Source organism: Lates calcarifer, linkage group LG5 (assembly GCF_001640805.2).
Source record: "Lates calcarifer isolate ASB-BC8 linkage group LG5, TLL_Latcal_v3, whole genome shotgun sequence".
NCBI classification, from domain to species: Eukaryota; Metazoa; Chordata; class Actinopteri; family Centropomidae; genus Lates; species Lates calcarifer.
The window spans coordinates 12,656,650-12,671,047 of NC_066837.1; the positions used below are offsets into that span (position 1 = coordinate 12,656,650).

The 14,398-nt window shown below is 39.8% G+C and overlaps 1 protein-coding gene across 2 annotated transcripts in view; it reads left to right on the plus strand.

Annotated features, from left to right (window-relative positions):
- fbxo41 (F-box protein 41) overlaps positions 1–9,925 on the plus strand; it is a 45,723-nt gene extending 35,798 nt beyond the window's left edge. For both annotated transcript variants that reach the window (XM_018695828.1, XM_051070592.1), the window contains 8 exons: positions 1,742–1,980; positions 2,091–2,206; positions 2,670–2,822; positions 2,961–3,056; positions 3,168–3,286; positions 3,803–3,961; positions 4,143–4,258; positions 5,744–9,925. In XM_018695828.1, coding sequence (XP_018551344.1) covers positions 1,742–1,980; positions 2,091–2,206; positions 2,670–2,822; positions 2,961–3,056; positions 3,168–3,286; positions 3,803–3,961; positions 4,143–4,258; positions 5,744–5,806 — 1,061 coding nt within the window. In that variant the 3' untranslated portion in view covers positions 5,807–9,925. The remainder of the gene's footprint in view (positions 1–1,741; positions 1,981–2,090; positions 2,207–2,669; positions 2,823–2,960; positions 3,057–3,167; positions 3,287–3,802; positions 3,962–4,142; positions 4,259–5,743) is intronic.
- Positions 9,926–14,398: the final 4,473 nt, after the last annotated feature.

A 14,398-nucleotide genomic window follows, 5' to 3' on the forward strand; every position in this document is an offset into this window, starting at 1 on the left:
GCACCATTAACTCAAAGATATTTCTAACGTAACAGTCAACATGTTACTGGCATTCCTCGGCTCTTACGTCGTTCTCCTTATTGGGAGAGTCTCTGCCAGGTTTTATCAGATGGTATGCATCTACAAGCACGCAGTTTTTTTTCTCAGCATGTATCACACGGCTCGGCTTTTTTAGTTCGCTTTGCAGTCTTGAGCGTAGGTGGTGTGTGTGTGAGAGAAAGAGAGAGAAAAAAGGGAGAAGGAGAAAAAGAGGAAGAAAGAGTGAGAGTGTAAGCAATGGTTCATAGCCCTGATGGTTTTGAGCAGACGCCTTCCAAGGCCAAAGATGAAATGAGTCATCTAGGAGCAATCTTGCTGCGAGGAATAAGCCGGGCTCGGACTGGACACATGGTATCAGCCAATAGATAGCAATAGATGGAATAAAAAGATGAAAAGAGGGGAAAAAAATTATGTAATCTCATGTAGTGTCTTGTTGAAGGTTGGCGCCACCATGTGACAGAATCTTTTAACATTGTTTAAATGCCATTTACGTCTGTTCTTTAGAAAATGGGCTCGTCTGTAGTAAAATAAATCTCTGCAGGCATGGAGTTACTGAGTTAAATTCATTTAGCCTTTTTTTGAAAGTTAATAATAATCACAGTAAAGCTTATTTATGAAGCTTTATTATGAAGTGATTTACAATAAGCAAACAATAATAATGAAGGGAACAGTAAAACATTTATAGCAAGAAAAAAATCAGGAAAAAGGACCAGACAAACACCAAATATGCACATATAAATATACACAAATATACATGTATAATGTGTGTGTCTGTGTGTATATCTAGATCACACAGTGTACACGTAGGTAAAACTAATGCAGTCTAATGCAACAGTCAGCAGGCAGGTGTTTTAATCGTTTTGTCCGCCTCATTTATATCAGCAAGGGTAGGATAAACAACAGAAACTCCTCTCTCTATGATGCGGTACAGTTAAACAGCACCACCACAAACTACAACCTCTGAAATGATCATAAAGTTGAATCTAAGAGGTGTAATATAATCTGGGGCCAGTCCACAAAGTGCCTTAAAAGTAATGAGTGGGAGCTTAAAATCAATTCTAAAATTCACCAGTCGCTGGAGTTAGGACATTAAAAAGGGTGTAAAATCTTCTCAAAGCTGAGTATCTGCTACATTCTGCACAATTTGGAGTCCAAATGCTGTAGTCAAAATAAGAGGAAATGAAATCATCTGTGATGGTTTTAGAACCTTTAAAACTTTAAAAATTGAACAAAATGTACTGGTATTCCTGAGATGATAGAGGCCAGATCATTCATCATCATCATCAGTTCATAATTGAGGCAGGAATCAAAAATCAGATTTAGGACTCTGACAGAACAGAAAGTCAGGAACAATAAGGATTTCAGCTTAATACTGTAATGTTCTCATTCCTCACAGCCTTTGACTGTGCTTTATTTTAACCTTTTACCACCCACTGTTCCACCTGCAGGACACATGCATGATGCTGAGCTTATTGCTGAGGTTATTAAATTACATTAAGGTAGATTATGTATTATTATATTAACTTAAGCAGAATATACAACTAAAATCTTCTAACAAACTAAAACTCTCCCTGCCTTTAAAGTAGTCCAGTCATCCAACAGTGTAATAAATCTTTAAAAATATGACATCCAAGAAAATGTAGACACTCATCCTTCCCAACAGTGTTGGAAACGTTAAAAGACCGTGGAGTTTTTCCCACAGGACGGTCGGAGGGGATCTACAGCAAGCCGTGCCGTCACGAAAAGAGCCCGTCCAAATCCAACGAGGTGATCAGTCCCGAGATCCTGAAGATGCGAGCGGCTCTCTTCTGTATCTTCACCTACCTGGACACTAAAACCCTGCTGAGAGCCGCCGAGGTCTGCCGTGACTGGAAGTTTGTGGCCCGTCACCCAGCTGTGTGGACCAGAGTGCTCCTGGAGAACGCTCGCATTTCTTCCAAGGTGATCGTTTAGATACTGTCTCTGCAGTCAATATCAAAGCAGCGGGATGTGGTGCATTTAAGTGTACTGTATGATGAGGATGCTCACTTATCTCCATGATTCCCTCTCAGTTCCTGAGCACATTGTCTCAGTGGTGCACTCAGACGCACTCCCTCATCCTGCAAAACCTCAAACCACGACAGCGGGGCAAGAAAGAAACCAAGGAAGACTACCTTAAAAGCACACGGTGAGAAGCACACGCATCGCAAACAGAGTCACAGATACAGCTGCTGGGATTTTACAGCTGCATGTGGTTTTCAGAATATTACTTGGGGGGGGGGGGTAGTTGGACTGAGTGCCATACTGAGTTACTCCTGAGGCAGTGGTGATGAGAGGAAGCCAACAGGAAAAGTTTTTATCATGTTATTTAGCATGTAAAATATAAGTTTTCACAAATCGAGGTTTGACGTTATTGGGAAAAGGGAAAAAAAAAATGTAAGACAGGATATGTTATAGCTCGAACCTGCTCTTAAATTGTTCAGACAATGCACAGCCACGCTGCTCCTTACATATATCAACACAGACATTTCAGGGAACATTTTGTTCTGTGCTAGAAATGGCAGAAGTGCTGTTCTGAAGGACAGGAGAATTACTTCCTCTGCTCCGTCTCTGTCTTTTCCTGTCAACCTTCACTTACATCTCCATCTAAGTGGCTGTCTGGAGGAGGGTCTGGAGGCGTTGTTGAAGGCCACAGGAAGCAACCTGCTGATACTGAAAATTTCACACTGCCCCAACCTGCTGACTGATCGCTCCCTCTGGTTGGCCAGCTGCTACTGCCGAGCTCTGCAGGCTGTCACCTACAGGTACACCACTACACCTACACAGCTCTTATCTCTGCTAGAAAAAATATTGCTCTAATAATTTTTGCACCAAACTGGATTTTATGCATTAGAAATACAGTATCACATGTATGTATTAATAATCATAGTGTTGTGTTCCAGGAGCGCCACAGACCCAGTTGGCCAGGAGGTGATCTGGGCCCTTGGAGCAGGTTGTAGAGACATCATCTCCCTACAGGTGGCGCCACTACACCCATGGTAATATACAGCGTCTCTGCAGCTTTGATCATAACTAAACGCTCTACGTGTTGTGACAGCTGTACTGTAGTTAAATCAACGGACATGGATTTTATTTCTCGTCTCTTTCAGCCAACAACCTGCTCGTTTCAGTAACCGATGTCTGCAGACTATTGGACGATGCTGGCCACACCTCCGGGCTCTTGGTGTGGGAGGGGCTGGATGTGGCATTCAGGGTTTGGCCTCATTGGGTAAATGCTCCTTACATTTATCATGTAGTTATTTCTGTGCGAGTGACTTCAGCAACAGACATGTTACTATTACTATTACTTACTATTCATTTATAATTAAATGGAACTCAAATCTTTCATGAATGCACAGGTTTGCATTTGTAGAAATAGTAAAGAGATGATACAACATGAAACAGATGACAGATGTTCAGTTTGATCTTTACCAGCCGCTGAAATCTTTCCCATCTGACAAAATGTCTGTCTGAGTCACATTCAGCAGAACAAAGCCTCAAATATTTACTTACATGTAAACTCAGTTGTATTAATGCTGCACGTTGTGGAACTTTCTCTTTCTGTAATATCTTGATCCAAAACTATTTATATACAATTTAAACACTGTACATTTCAGGCATGATGGGTCCTTAAATATAAGCAAGCCTTATATTTGTGACCTTTGCTGTGTAGTATTTTGACATTATTTCCCCGTCCTCTCCGTCTCTTCATCTGTTTTCCTCCTTTTAACTCCACCACCACCAGCGAGGAACTGCATGCGTCTGCAGGTGCTGGAGTTGGACCATGTGAGTGAAATCAACCAGGAGGTGGCAGCAGAGGTTTGCAGAGAGGGCCTGAAGGGTCTGGAGATGCTGGTGCTCACTTCCACACCAGTCACCCCAAAAGCCCTGCTCCACTTCAACAGTGAGTGTAAACACTGCTGTACTGACTACACTGAAATCTCCTGTGTACGCCTTGATATATGATACAGTTTCCTTTGTTATGGTTCAGGTTAAGACCATTAAAACAGGACTCATTTCTTGACACCATTTTGCTGTCAAACTACCTCTGGTTGTGATGATAAATCCTCCTTCCACTCATGTAGGTGTTTGCCGCAACCTGAAGTCCATCGTGGTTCAGATTGGTATAGAGGACTACTTTGAGGACCCCAACAGTCCTGAAGCCAGAAAACTGTTTGATGAGATGGTGAACAAGCTGCAGGTAACAGCGCCTGTGTGTCACAGTTCAAACCCAGCACTTTCAGTTGATGGGCCATATAGTACAATTCACTGAGGAAAAACCAAGGCAACAAGCACATACGGTAAATACTTTCATCCACTACTGATGCAGGTGGAAAGAAACCTGTTAGAACTGATGACCTGTGCTTCAGTGCCACGATCAGGCTGAACTCTCAGTTTTCAGATGAGCAGATATCCTGATCTGATGTAAGACATGAACAAATTACATTTTGTTGCAAATTCAGGCTCCAAACAGGAAGAAAATATATTGTTGGGCCCCAGTTAACCCCAACTTATACATGGTAGTTCCATTATTTCTCCAGGCACCCAGAAACTGACCAGTGCTTTAGAGCTGAAATGATTAGCTGATTAGTTATTTGAGAGAAGTGTCAAAAATGCCTGAATTTCACTGGTGCCAGCTTGACATATGTAAATATTTGGTAGTTTCCTGGTCTTCCATGATAGTAAACATGATATTTTGGGATTTTTGACTTGGTTTTCTGGGAATAATCATGGGAATTTTCCTCTGCCCTCTGACTCTTTATCCTCTGAACATGCAAATTTCTAACAAATGTGTGATTAATCAAATTATACAGGATCTGGGGCCCCTGTGCAGTTTGCCTTGTTGCTAATCCAGCTTTTCCAAACACTCATTCTTTTACTGTGAATCTACTCTCCCATCCATCCACTGCAGTGTTGACTATGTGAAGCTAACTTCTTGTGAATTTTGTTTCTTTTATTAGACACATCCTTTGAGTTTTGCACCACTATATTCACATGACTAACAGTTAAGCTGATAGTTGTTCAGAGGATGAGCTGCCTCTATTTTTATTGCAACTACACACCATTTAAACCATGAGTCAATCCTTGAAGTCCCGGTGATGGCTGGTTGTGGATGTGCGGCTGCTAACTCACTTGAGCAGAGGCTTATCGTGAGAGGCTCAGGTCATTCTTATAGCTGACCACACACAAACAGAGATTTAGAAAAAAGCAGTGAAATCCCAGGTTTTATTTATGTTTTGTTTTTATGAGTCAGTTTACAGTGTGTTCTTCTTGGATCATACACTCAAGATGGTGGGTTTGCTCACAGCAGTTAGGTAACCTTTCCAAAAGCTGCAAACAGCTATAATTTATTTTTATCTCTCCCTCTTCAAGTTTGCTGTGAAAAGGAAGCCAAAGCTCTCCTCTCATGTTTAATCATCTCTTTTTTTTGAAGCAAGTTCTGTAGAGATGAGGCAAGACAGTCATCCTTAACCTGCTGCACCTCAGTGCATTACTGTTTTCATAGCTTCCTATCACACATCAGTTACTGTACACTCTCACTGCTAATGGAAGAAAACATAAAATGTATGAAGACGCAGGGGAATAGAAGAAGAATGTCTGGTGTTCAGGAGTTCAGAAAAAAATGGCAGGTTACTTTTAATGAACTGAGATTCAGCTGTTCCTTCATTCCCTCCTTTTCTTTCAGGCTCTGAAGAAGAGACCTGGCTTCTCCAAAATCCTCCACGTCAAAGCAGATAGTCTCTGCTAACATCTTTTGTGTCGGATTCTTCGAGTCTTGGAGGCGCCATCTTGGCTCCAGTCAATCATAAAGGACCCAGCTGTTTTGAGCCCACTCTCTGGGGTTGAATGTGTCTGCAGCACAGACAGAAACAAACAGAAGTTCGCCATGATGAACCAGGACAGAGGCTCGATGTGCATACTCCACAAGTACAAACTTGAAACAGAAAAACTCATTTACTATTCCAGTAGGGGAAATCAATATCTCCTTAATGTTGGTTACGGCAGGCAGCCAATCAAGGAGGCTTATTTGGACTAACAGTGGCATATATATGAGATTAGGAGCCTGTTGTAAACTCAACCGACTCAAGTAACCCAACAAAATGTAAGATCCCTCTTTCTCAGCCGTGTTTTGCTTCTTTCACCATAAAAACGGATTGAGCCGTCGCACAGAGCCAGACCCCTTTCTCTCTTGAAAACACCTGGAGCCAGGTGACAGCGCTGTATTTAACTGTCTGCATCTACATAATGCTTGATGTAAAAACCTGAGACTACCCTCAGCTTGTGGGCAGGAGCACATTATACAGCATACAAACTCCCCACAGAGACGAATGGTAAATGGTGGCAGGTGGGAGAAAATGTAGAAGAACTTATTTCCTCAAGAGATCTTGACTTCTTCCAGGGTCAGAGTCTTGAAACAGGAGCTTTATGGTCCGCGCGTGTGCAGATGAGTGAATGCATAAATAAACTAGGCGAGAAATGAATACATGGTTTTCATCCAGCCTCCCCTGCACTACTGTGTGGTGAACCTGGACAATGGACAGCGTTCAACTCTTTTACTGCTTCCACCCCCAGAACAGAAACATGCTGCACAAGCTCTGGGCATGGCAGAGGACTAACCTCCCTGTAACACACAGACCTTGACAGTCTTCTAGCCGCCGCAGGGCAACGATGCATTTCTCCTCTTCTGCCATCTCCTCTGCTTCCTTGTGTGAACGGGATCGTGTCACAAACCTTGACTCAGTGTTTTGTTTTTTTCTTTCTGTTGTTGTAGAATCTATAGATCTGTTGTCTTGTGAGAACAGGATGCAGTATCTGATGTTGCTCATAAAATAAGCCTGGAAGATGATCCATAATGCATTTCACTCAAAAACCGGTGCCATTTGGAAACGGTGTCTGTCCTCATTCCAGTGAGCGTTTTCTCCGATGTGCCATTAATGAAGGAAGAGGGACCAGCAGATGAGTACAAGCAGCTCTTAGTAAAGATGAGGGTGTTGTGTTTCATATGGAACATGATCTCCAGGTGTAAACAGGTGTTGTAGTGTTTATATATCATGACAGTTTCATACTTTACCATCCTAAACAGTGCCATTTCTCCTCACAGGGCTTGTCATGGCTGAGCCTTGAACAATCCTTATTTATATTCATCAGCTGATATCCTCTGGCTCCCTCTGCTGGTGTTTTCAGGCAGTTACACTACTGACAGCCAGCTGGTGTGATGTGACACTTCTACCCTTTGCAGCATGGAACAAGTGTCTTCTTTGCTATTTTGGAGAAGTCAAAACCAAGAGATCGAGTCTCCAGTGTCACCTTCAAATTGGCACAATTCCCAGTTACAGTTTAGTTCAGTCAACGATGCAGAAATTCTCAAGAAGTATGAGTAGCAATACTAAACAGTGGTGACACCGAGTGTACACTCCTCTCAAGATCATTTAAAGGGGAGCTCCACCCATTTTACACACCAGAATCGTTTAATAATAAAGTCATTTGTGGCGCTGGGAGATTGTTTACAAGGCATTGAGGGTCAAATAAAAAATCCAAAAAGGATAAAATCCAGTGTTTTCAGAGCTTGTGACCCCATATTATGGACCAAAAGTCAGGCATTTCTCCTCTCCTGCTGCAGAGTTTAAAATCTCAAGCAAGTCCCCCAACTTTATGAAAGTGCAATACTAAATCACTGGAGTTCTCCTTTAAACAGAGTTTCTTTTAGACACTTAGAATCACTTTGATTTGAAAAAATCATGCACACAGTTTTGAAAGAGGTTTTGAAAATGAAATCACACATCAGGGACTACATCACGTTCCTTAACCTTGCGACACATTAACGCAGGTTGTTCGGTTTACCTTGCACACCTCACCACACACTGAGCAGGAGGTCGTCATGTGGGCTATTTTAATATTCAAAACCTCACTGATGAGGAGAGCTGTTAGCTGGTGTTTTTGGTCTCTGCTTCATAGTCAATAATGTTTATGAGGACTTGTGTAGCTGAATATTGTGGTAACAGCGTTCCAGGTTAATATGTGAGAACAATTGTGGATGTCCATTTCTTCATGTTCTTCCAGTACTGCATATTATTATCCTAATACACCGGCTCTGATTATCTGCTTGGTTTTAATTGAGGGGGAAAAAGGTTTTTGGTGGGAAAGGTGTAAAAACTTTGCTGACACAACAGAGAAAACACAAAAAGCACTTGTTGATTTTGAGTTTTAGACAATCCTGCCTTCGCTATCAACTACTCTGTACATAAGGTTTGTAAAAAAAAAAACAAGAAAATCTTCAAAAACAAGAAAAAAAAGGACCAACATTTGATGTTATATAATATTAAGGTCATACATATGAGTGGAAACAGTTGAAGTTTACAGGTCTTCATTCTGTAAGCATTTTCTCTCCAAAGTTGAATGAAAGGTAAACATAGAGAATTATATTATGTATAACAGTAGTGTTGAAATTGCAGTTGTGTATTAGATACTTTATATTAAATGTGCATCAGAGTCATATAGAGATGGAAATTATTTAAGAAGAGGATAAAGATGATAATTCAGCTATTTATTTCTATAAAAAAGAGCGATGTGTATAATGTTGGCATGTTTGTGTTCAAGCATCAATCATTAAGTTGCCTTCCTAACTGTTCTGCTATACTGTGGCGAGAAAATTATTAGATGTTTAAAGAGCTTTGATTGCCTGCAGGTTAATAATGTTTCTCTTTATTTGATCCAGTCTGTTGTTGCACTAGTGAGAAAAAAAACAAAGATATTTCAGATGTTTATTATAAGAGTGTTGTTTTTAATGTTCAGCTATTTCTCAGTATTTGACAAAATATGATGCACTTTTTTTCCTGAACACTTTTATTGGCCCGTTGGTCGTTGGTTTAGTCAGAGACAAAACTGGTTTCTGTCGGCAGGATGGCCGGCAGCATCTTCTGGTGTGGTACGAAAACAGGAACTGTTCACTTAACATGTTCAGGTTTCATGAGATGGAGGTTTTAGAAATATAACATATGAACTTGTATAAGTGAACAGACGTACAGTTCAGCCTCTTTTCTCTTACGCCATCTCTCATGTCTCGTGGGTTGGGAAGTTACAAAGATTGAACCTGATTCAACTACATGCAAGTGCTTTTTAGGTTCATAGCCAATATGACCTTATTCTCACCTTTGTGTTTGTTCCTGTGTTTGTTTTGTTTTTTCATTATGCTATAGATTTCACCGTAAGTACATTTCCTCTCTTGTGAAAATGGACCTGCTGAAGATGTTTCAGAGCCTGTACGCTCTGAAACTGCAGATTAGAGGTGCCAAGTACACCAGAATATTATTTTTTTATTTTTATTTTTGGCTTTCATCTCCATCCTCTGCCTCTCCAAATGCCAACCTGACTTCTAATTTATTTTACTACTTTAGAGTCTGAAGCATCACCTATGAACCAAGGTGTTTCCTAATTCACGTTTATGCCATTATTTAATTTTTTAAATCAAGATTCAGTCCTCCTTTGTTGCAGCAACACCAATTCATCATACTGTGCAACTGAAAGGCAGTGTTTGAGTGTTCATGTACCTCTCTGTACATATTTTATGTATGAATGATTGTACTCTGCCCATTCATCTGAATAGTATTTTACACATTACCTCAACACTTATCTGGGCAATTAAGTGTGCAGTTTGTCTTTGTAATTTTTCATTTTTGACTACCATCGACAGGTATGCCAACTGATCCATGAACTTCATCTTGACAAAAATGGATTTTGTTGCTAAAAAAAAAAAAAAAAAACTTTCCCAAAAGATGATCAGCCTTCTATGATGACCGCAATAGATGGAAATGTTTTACTACTCATTTTCACTCATTTGTTGTCATCAATAAAATTGCTTTAAATTGTATTTGCTCATGTTTACACGTTTGTTTTTAAATCTGCTATAACAAGAACCTATCTTAGAATTACATCGTCAGATTTACTTTTGAATTAACTTCCTCTTAGGTTCCCTTACACACTTGGAAAGGGACGGGATTCATGTAGTTGCAATCTGCAACCTCACCACTAGATGCCACTATATCCTGCACACTGGTCCTTTAAGATCACTGTCTCACAACATAATGCTGACGTGCAAGAAGCCAAAAAACATCTAACACTGAGACAGAAAGCTTTACACATTTAAAGGGGCTATCAGTACGTTTTCTCTGCTGCTGAATATAATTTCTTGCCTGGAGTGGGTGGTAGTGACAGTCTCTTGCCAAGAGCTTTAGCCACTATTGCATTTACAATACAAAAGGTTAGAATATGACTTCTGAGCAGTGCTACGTCTTCAGGCCAGTCTGGACCCTAACCCTAAATAGAAATGGAGTGGACATATATGCCAAAATTCTTTAAATCATAACTTCTTGGTAGTCAGTTCAAACAGTCTACATTACTTATTTCTCAATATTCCGTTTGCTCATATTTGTTTTAGGACAGTGCTCCTTGGAAAGGGAGGAACAATAATGACAGATACAGCACTGAAAAAATACAAGTAGAGTGTTGTGAAACACCAAACACGCAAGGTGACATACTGTTGACTTGTTTTATGTGGGACATTTCAATGCCTGTGGTTTGTTTTGGCAACCGGGGTACATGGCTTCACGCTCCATTGGTACGAGGAAATTGTATGTATTTACAAGCCACCAGCATTAATGCTGGTGGTTGTTGCTGTCAGTGTATGAATTAACCACCCTGCAGTTGTATGCATCTGCCAACTGGCAAGATGAGGCTAGCATTTCACCCGTGAGTCCAAGTGGACATTTGTGCCAAATTTGAAGAAATATCCTCAAAGCATTCCTGAGGTATTGCATTCACAAAAATGGACCAATGGACCAGCTTGAATGCTGCATTTCCAAACTGTTTTGTGCATATAATTTCGTACAGTATTCGGAGAATGCCCCCTAGTGTTCAATGCAAGGAAATGCATTTCTATACAGGTCGATACAAACACCAAATGTTGTCTCTTTTTTGCTGTCCAGTCCCATGAAATGTGCAATGAGGATTATCAAGACAAATACAGGGCCAATAATGTTTGGTGACGAATACATGAGGAGGATGGTCTGCCAGGTAAAGAAAGACAAACACATAGCACTATGCATGTTAACCAGCAAGCATGTTACCAATGTTAGCTAAGGATGCTGTGGAATTTTTCATTTTTATGCTAACTTCCTGTGGTCTGTTCAAAATCTACCATGAAAGTAAAACAAAACAAAACAAACAAAAAAAAAAAACATAATGTCTTTTACTGCTGCTATCACTGCTGCACAGGCAAAACAGTCCCAATGAAAAGAGACAATGTTAGAGGTGAGTGAGATTCTTTATTATGGTTTTTCTTGTTGTTGTTGTTGTCTCTAAATTATTTTGAAATGTGTATCAGTTATATAAATTTACCTCTGGTTATTAATGTCTTTGTGAGTCATTTGAGTTTAACTGTCCTTCCACCTGAAAGCAACATCAAACATCAAGTCCTGATTTTAAAATCAAAAAAATCCTTAAAAACACTGTTTTTCAATGTAATGTGCAGTGAAACAAATGACTTCACCTTGTGGTGATAGCTGTAGCTGAATGGTTAAGTCCTCTGCCTCTGCAGCCTCACGTGTTCTCCTGCTGGACCGGGACTCCTGCCAGAACTTTGTCCCCGTGTTTCCCTCTCTGCTTTCCAACTGTCTGAATAAAGGAGGAGGGTGAGTACACTGCCCACAGAAAACAAGGTCTCAGCTTTAAAACCTCATACACAGACTCACAAAACACAACAATCCCCCTGGCCCAGTTCATTTCATAACTTTATCAATGGACCAACTGAATGTGTTAAAGCGCCATTAATCAATGTTTTGACATGAACAAGGAGTCAGATGTCAAGGTGTAATTTGAAGAGACTTGTTCAGAGTGATAAGAAGCAGCTTTGCTCTGCATTTTTTCATGCATTTTTTTATGGCTCTCAAATTTACTGTACAACCACGTTGCAGTAGTTTCAGGCAAATGATAGTAAAGCAAAAAACATACAAACCAAAAATCCTGGATAATTGCCAAATGCTAGACAAAGATAGGAAACTATCAGATAAAGAAAGACAAACACGTAGCAGTGTAAGGCTCAGACATTTCTGGTGGAGACAAACACGTTAGTAGAATAACACGACTGAATACTACCATTGCTGTGTCTGCTAGATTTTAATTATTTAATATGTTGCACCTAACAACGTCATGAAGCAGTAATATATCAGCACTGTGTGTTTCTCAAGTGTCAAGTGTCCAAAAAATATTTACCAAAGTTCAGATGGTGGGAAATCCAGTCAATGACTGTTAACTTAGTCCTGGCCTTTACAGCCACAACGAGGCCCAGCTGTGTTCATGTCTTTAATCAGAGCTCAGAGGGAAACTCTGTTTAACCATGTTGTGGCAAATGTTTGCTAATCTGCCATGAAATACAACATGAGCTGTGATTGGATGTAGCTAATGGCGGGCTTGTCTGTTTGTGTGCTCGTGACATGTTGAGGCGTCAGAAGGAGACGAGTGGTTACAAAGACTTGTTACAAGAAGTCTCCGGAGAGCACCTCGATCATACTAGGCTTGGTCAACGGAAGAAAAGGGTAAAGCCTTCAATATTTTTATTTCTTAATTAACTGTATTGATAAGTATGTTTTTCGTTGTTACATGAATCTAGAAGTACAAATCAATGGCAACTGGATTAGCTTGTCCAGTGAGTCCTGTTCCCCTTAACATAACATATAAACATGTATTTTGGTATAAATACATATATTTTAAAGTAATATATTTATGTATGCATAAATCCCTGCCTAAGATTTCCAACTTGTAAAGTTGTCCAACATCTTTTTGCAGCTTTTTCACCGCAACCTACAATTTATTAGTGTTTTTTTCCAGCTTTGTGCTTATACTGTTTGGTTTAAGTAGGAGTCATTTTGTGAACCTGCTCAGAAATCAGTGTGTAGTTTGGATTTGAGATGTGGCATCTGATTCTTTTTCTCAGTCCTGAGCGCAGGTCTCTTTTTGTTTGACTGGTAGCTGGTGTGTACCTGAAGTTGCTCTGTCTTAACAGGTACAATTAAATGAACAGGAGATTGACTTTGATTTTGGTTAGACTCAGCCTGCTCACCCCCCACACAGTCCTGAGTGCAGGTTTAATCAGAAAGTGAAGTCACCTGTGTGAGTGTGTGTGTAGACTGTGTGTGCAGGGACATTTTATTTTAACACAAACTTGCAGCACTTAGGTTGTCTATCTATCTGTAGATTTTTTTAAAATAAGATGAGAAAAATAAACTTTGCTGGCACACTCTCTAAATATTGGTACATTACATTTTTGGATGTATGTCTCTCTCACTCTCAGTCCCGGGTCTTTCTGTTCCTTCTCATCCACTAAGTTTCCATCTGATGCTCCCTGATCTTTATATCTGGCAACAAGTTGACGTCTACAAACTGTATCAGTTCTGTGTCCTTGGCACCAGTTTGGTTTGGAATCATTTGGTCATTAGACTTCACGTCAGCTGTTTCTCATAAGGCCACATATTTCGTGGTGTACATTCTTAATCGTCACATTAACTCCTCTTTCAATAATTTTATGTTCTCTGTGTGAGTGGTAGTCAGTAGGGAGTGTGAATGATCATTCTGACTGTCGTCAAATAAAACCGTAGCAAAGGTTTTTGGGTTATTTTTGGACTCAATAAGGTGGAAAGTAAGTTGCGTACGTTTACTCATACATGAGCATTTCAATTTTCTGCTACATTCTACCTCTATTCAGCTACTTTTTGAGGAAGAAGTATTGGACTTCTTAACCCGCTGCATTTATCTGACTCCTTGAGTTGTTTTGTTTATGAACATTTTTCGGAGGGTAAACACTATAAATCATCTTACATAACTTGTGTTTATTTTTGAGTCCTTAAAGTTTTGTTCTCTTAAATCAAAATGACAAAAAATCTGCCATTTTAATGGATATAAACTATTTTTATACATTTTCTAGTATAAGGGGACATTTCTGTCGATCCAAAACAACATCTCCTTCTTCTGTCTTTTCATCTCGTTTCTAAAAAGGTCAAGTTGATTTCTGTCAGAAATGTGTTTAAAAGTTTAAAATACAATTTTTTTCACTTATTTTAAGAAAACACAATGTACCTTTCTTATGAAATAGTTAAAACCAACATGTTGATGTTTCAGGCGATAATAGGTGATAAAAGTTAAATAAATGGTTGTCATGCATAATGAGTACTTCTCCTTCTGATACTTTTCATTTTGCTGGTAACTCATATGTACTGTCACTCACGTAAAACTTTGAATGCAAGACTTTTACTTGTGAAGTGATACTTTTACTTACATCAGTCAGTTGGAC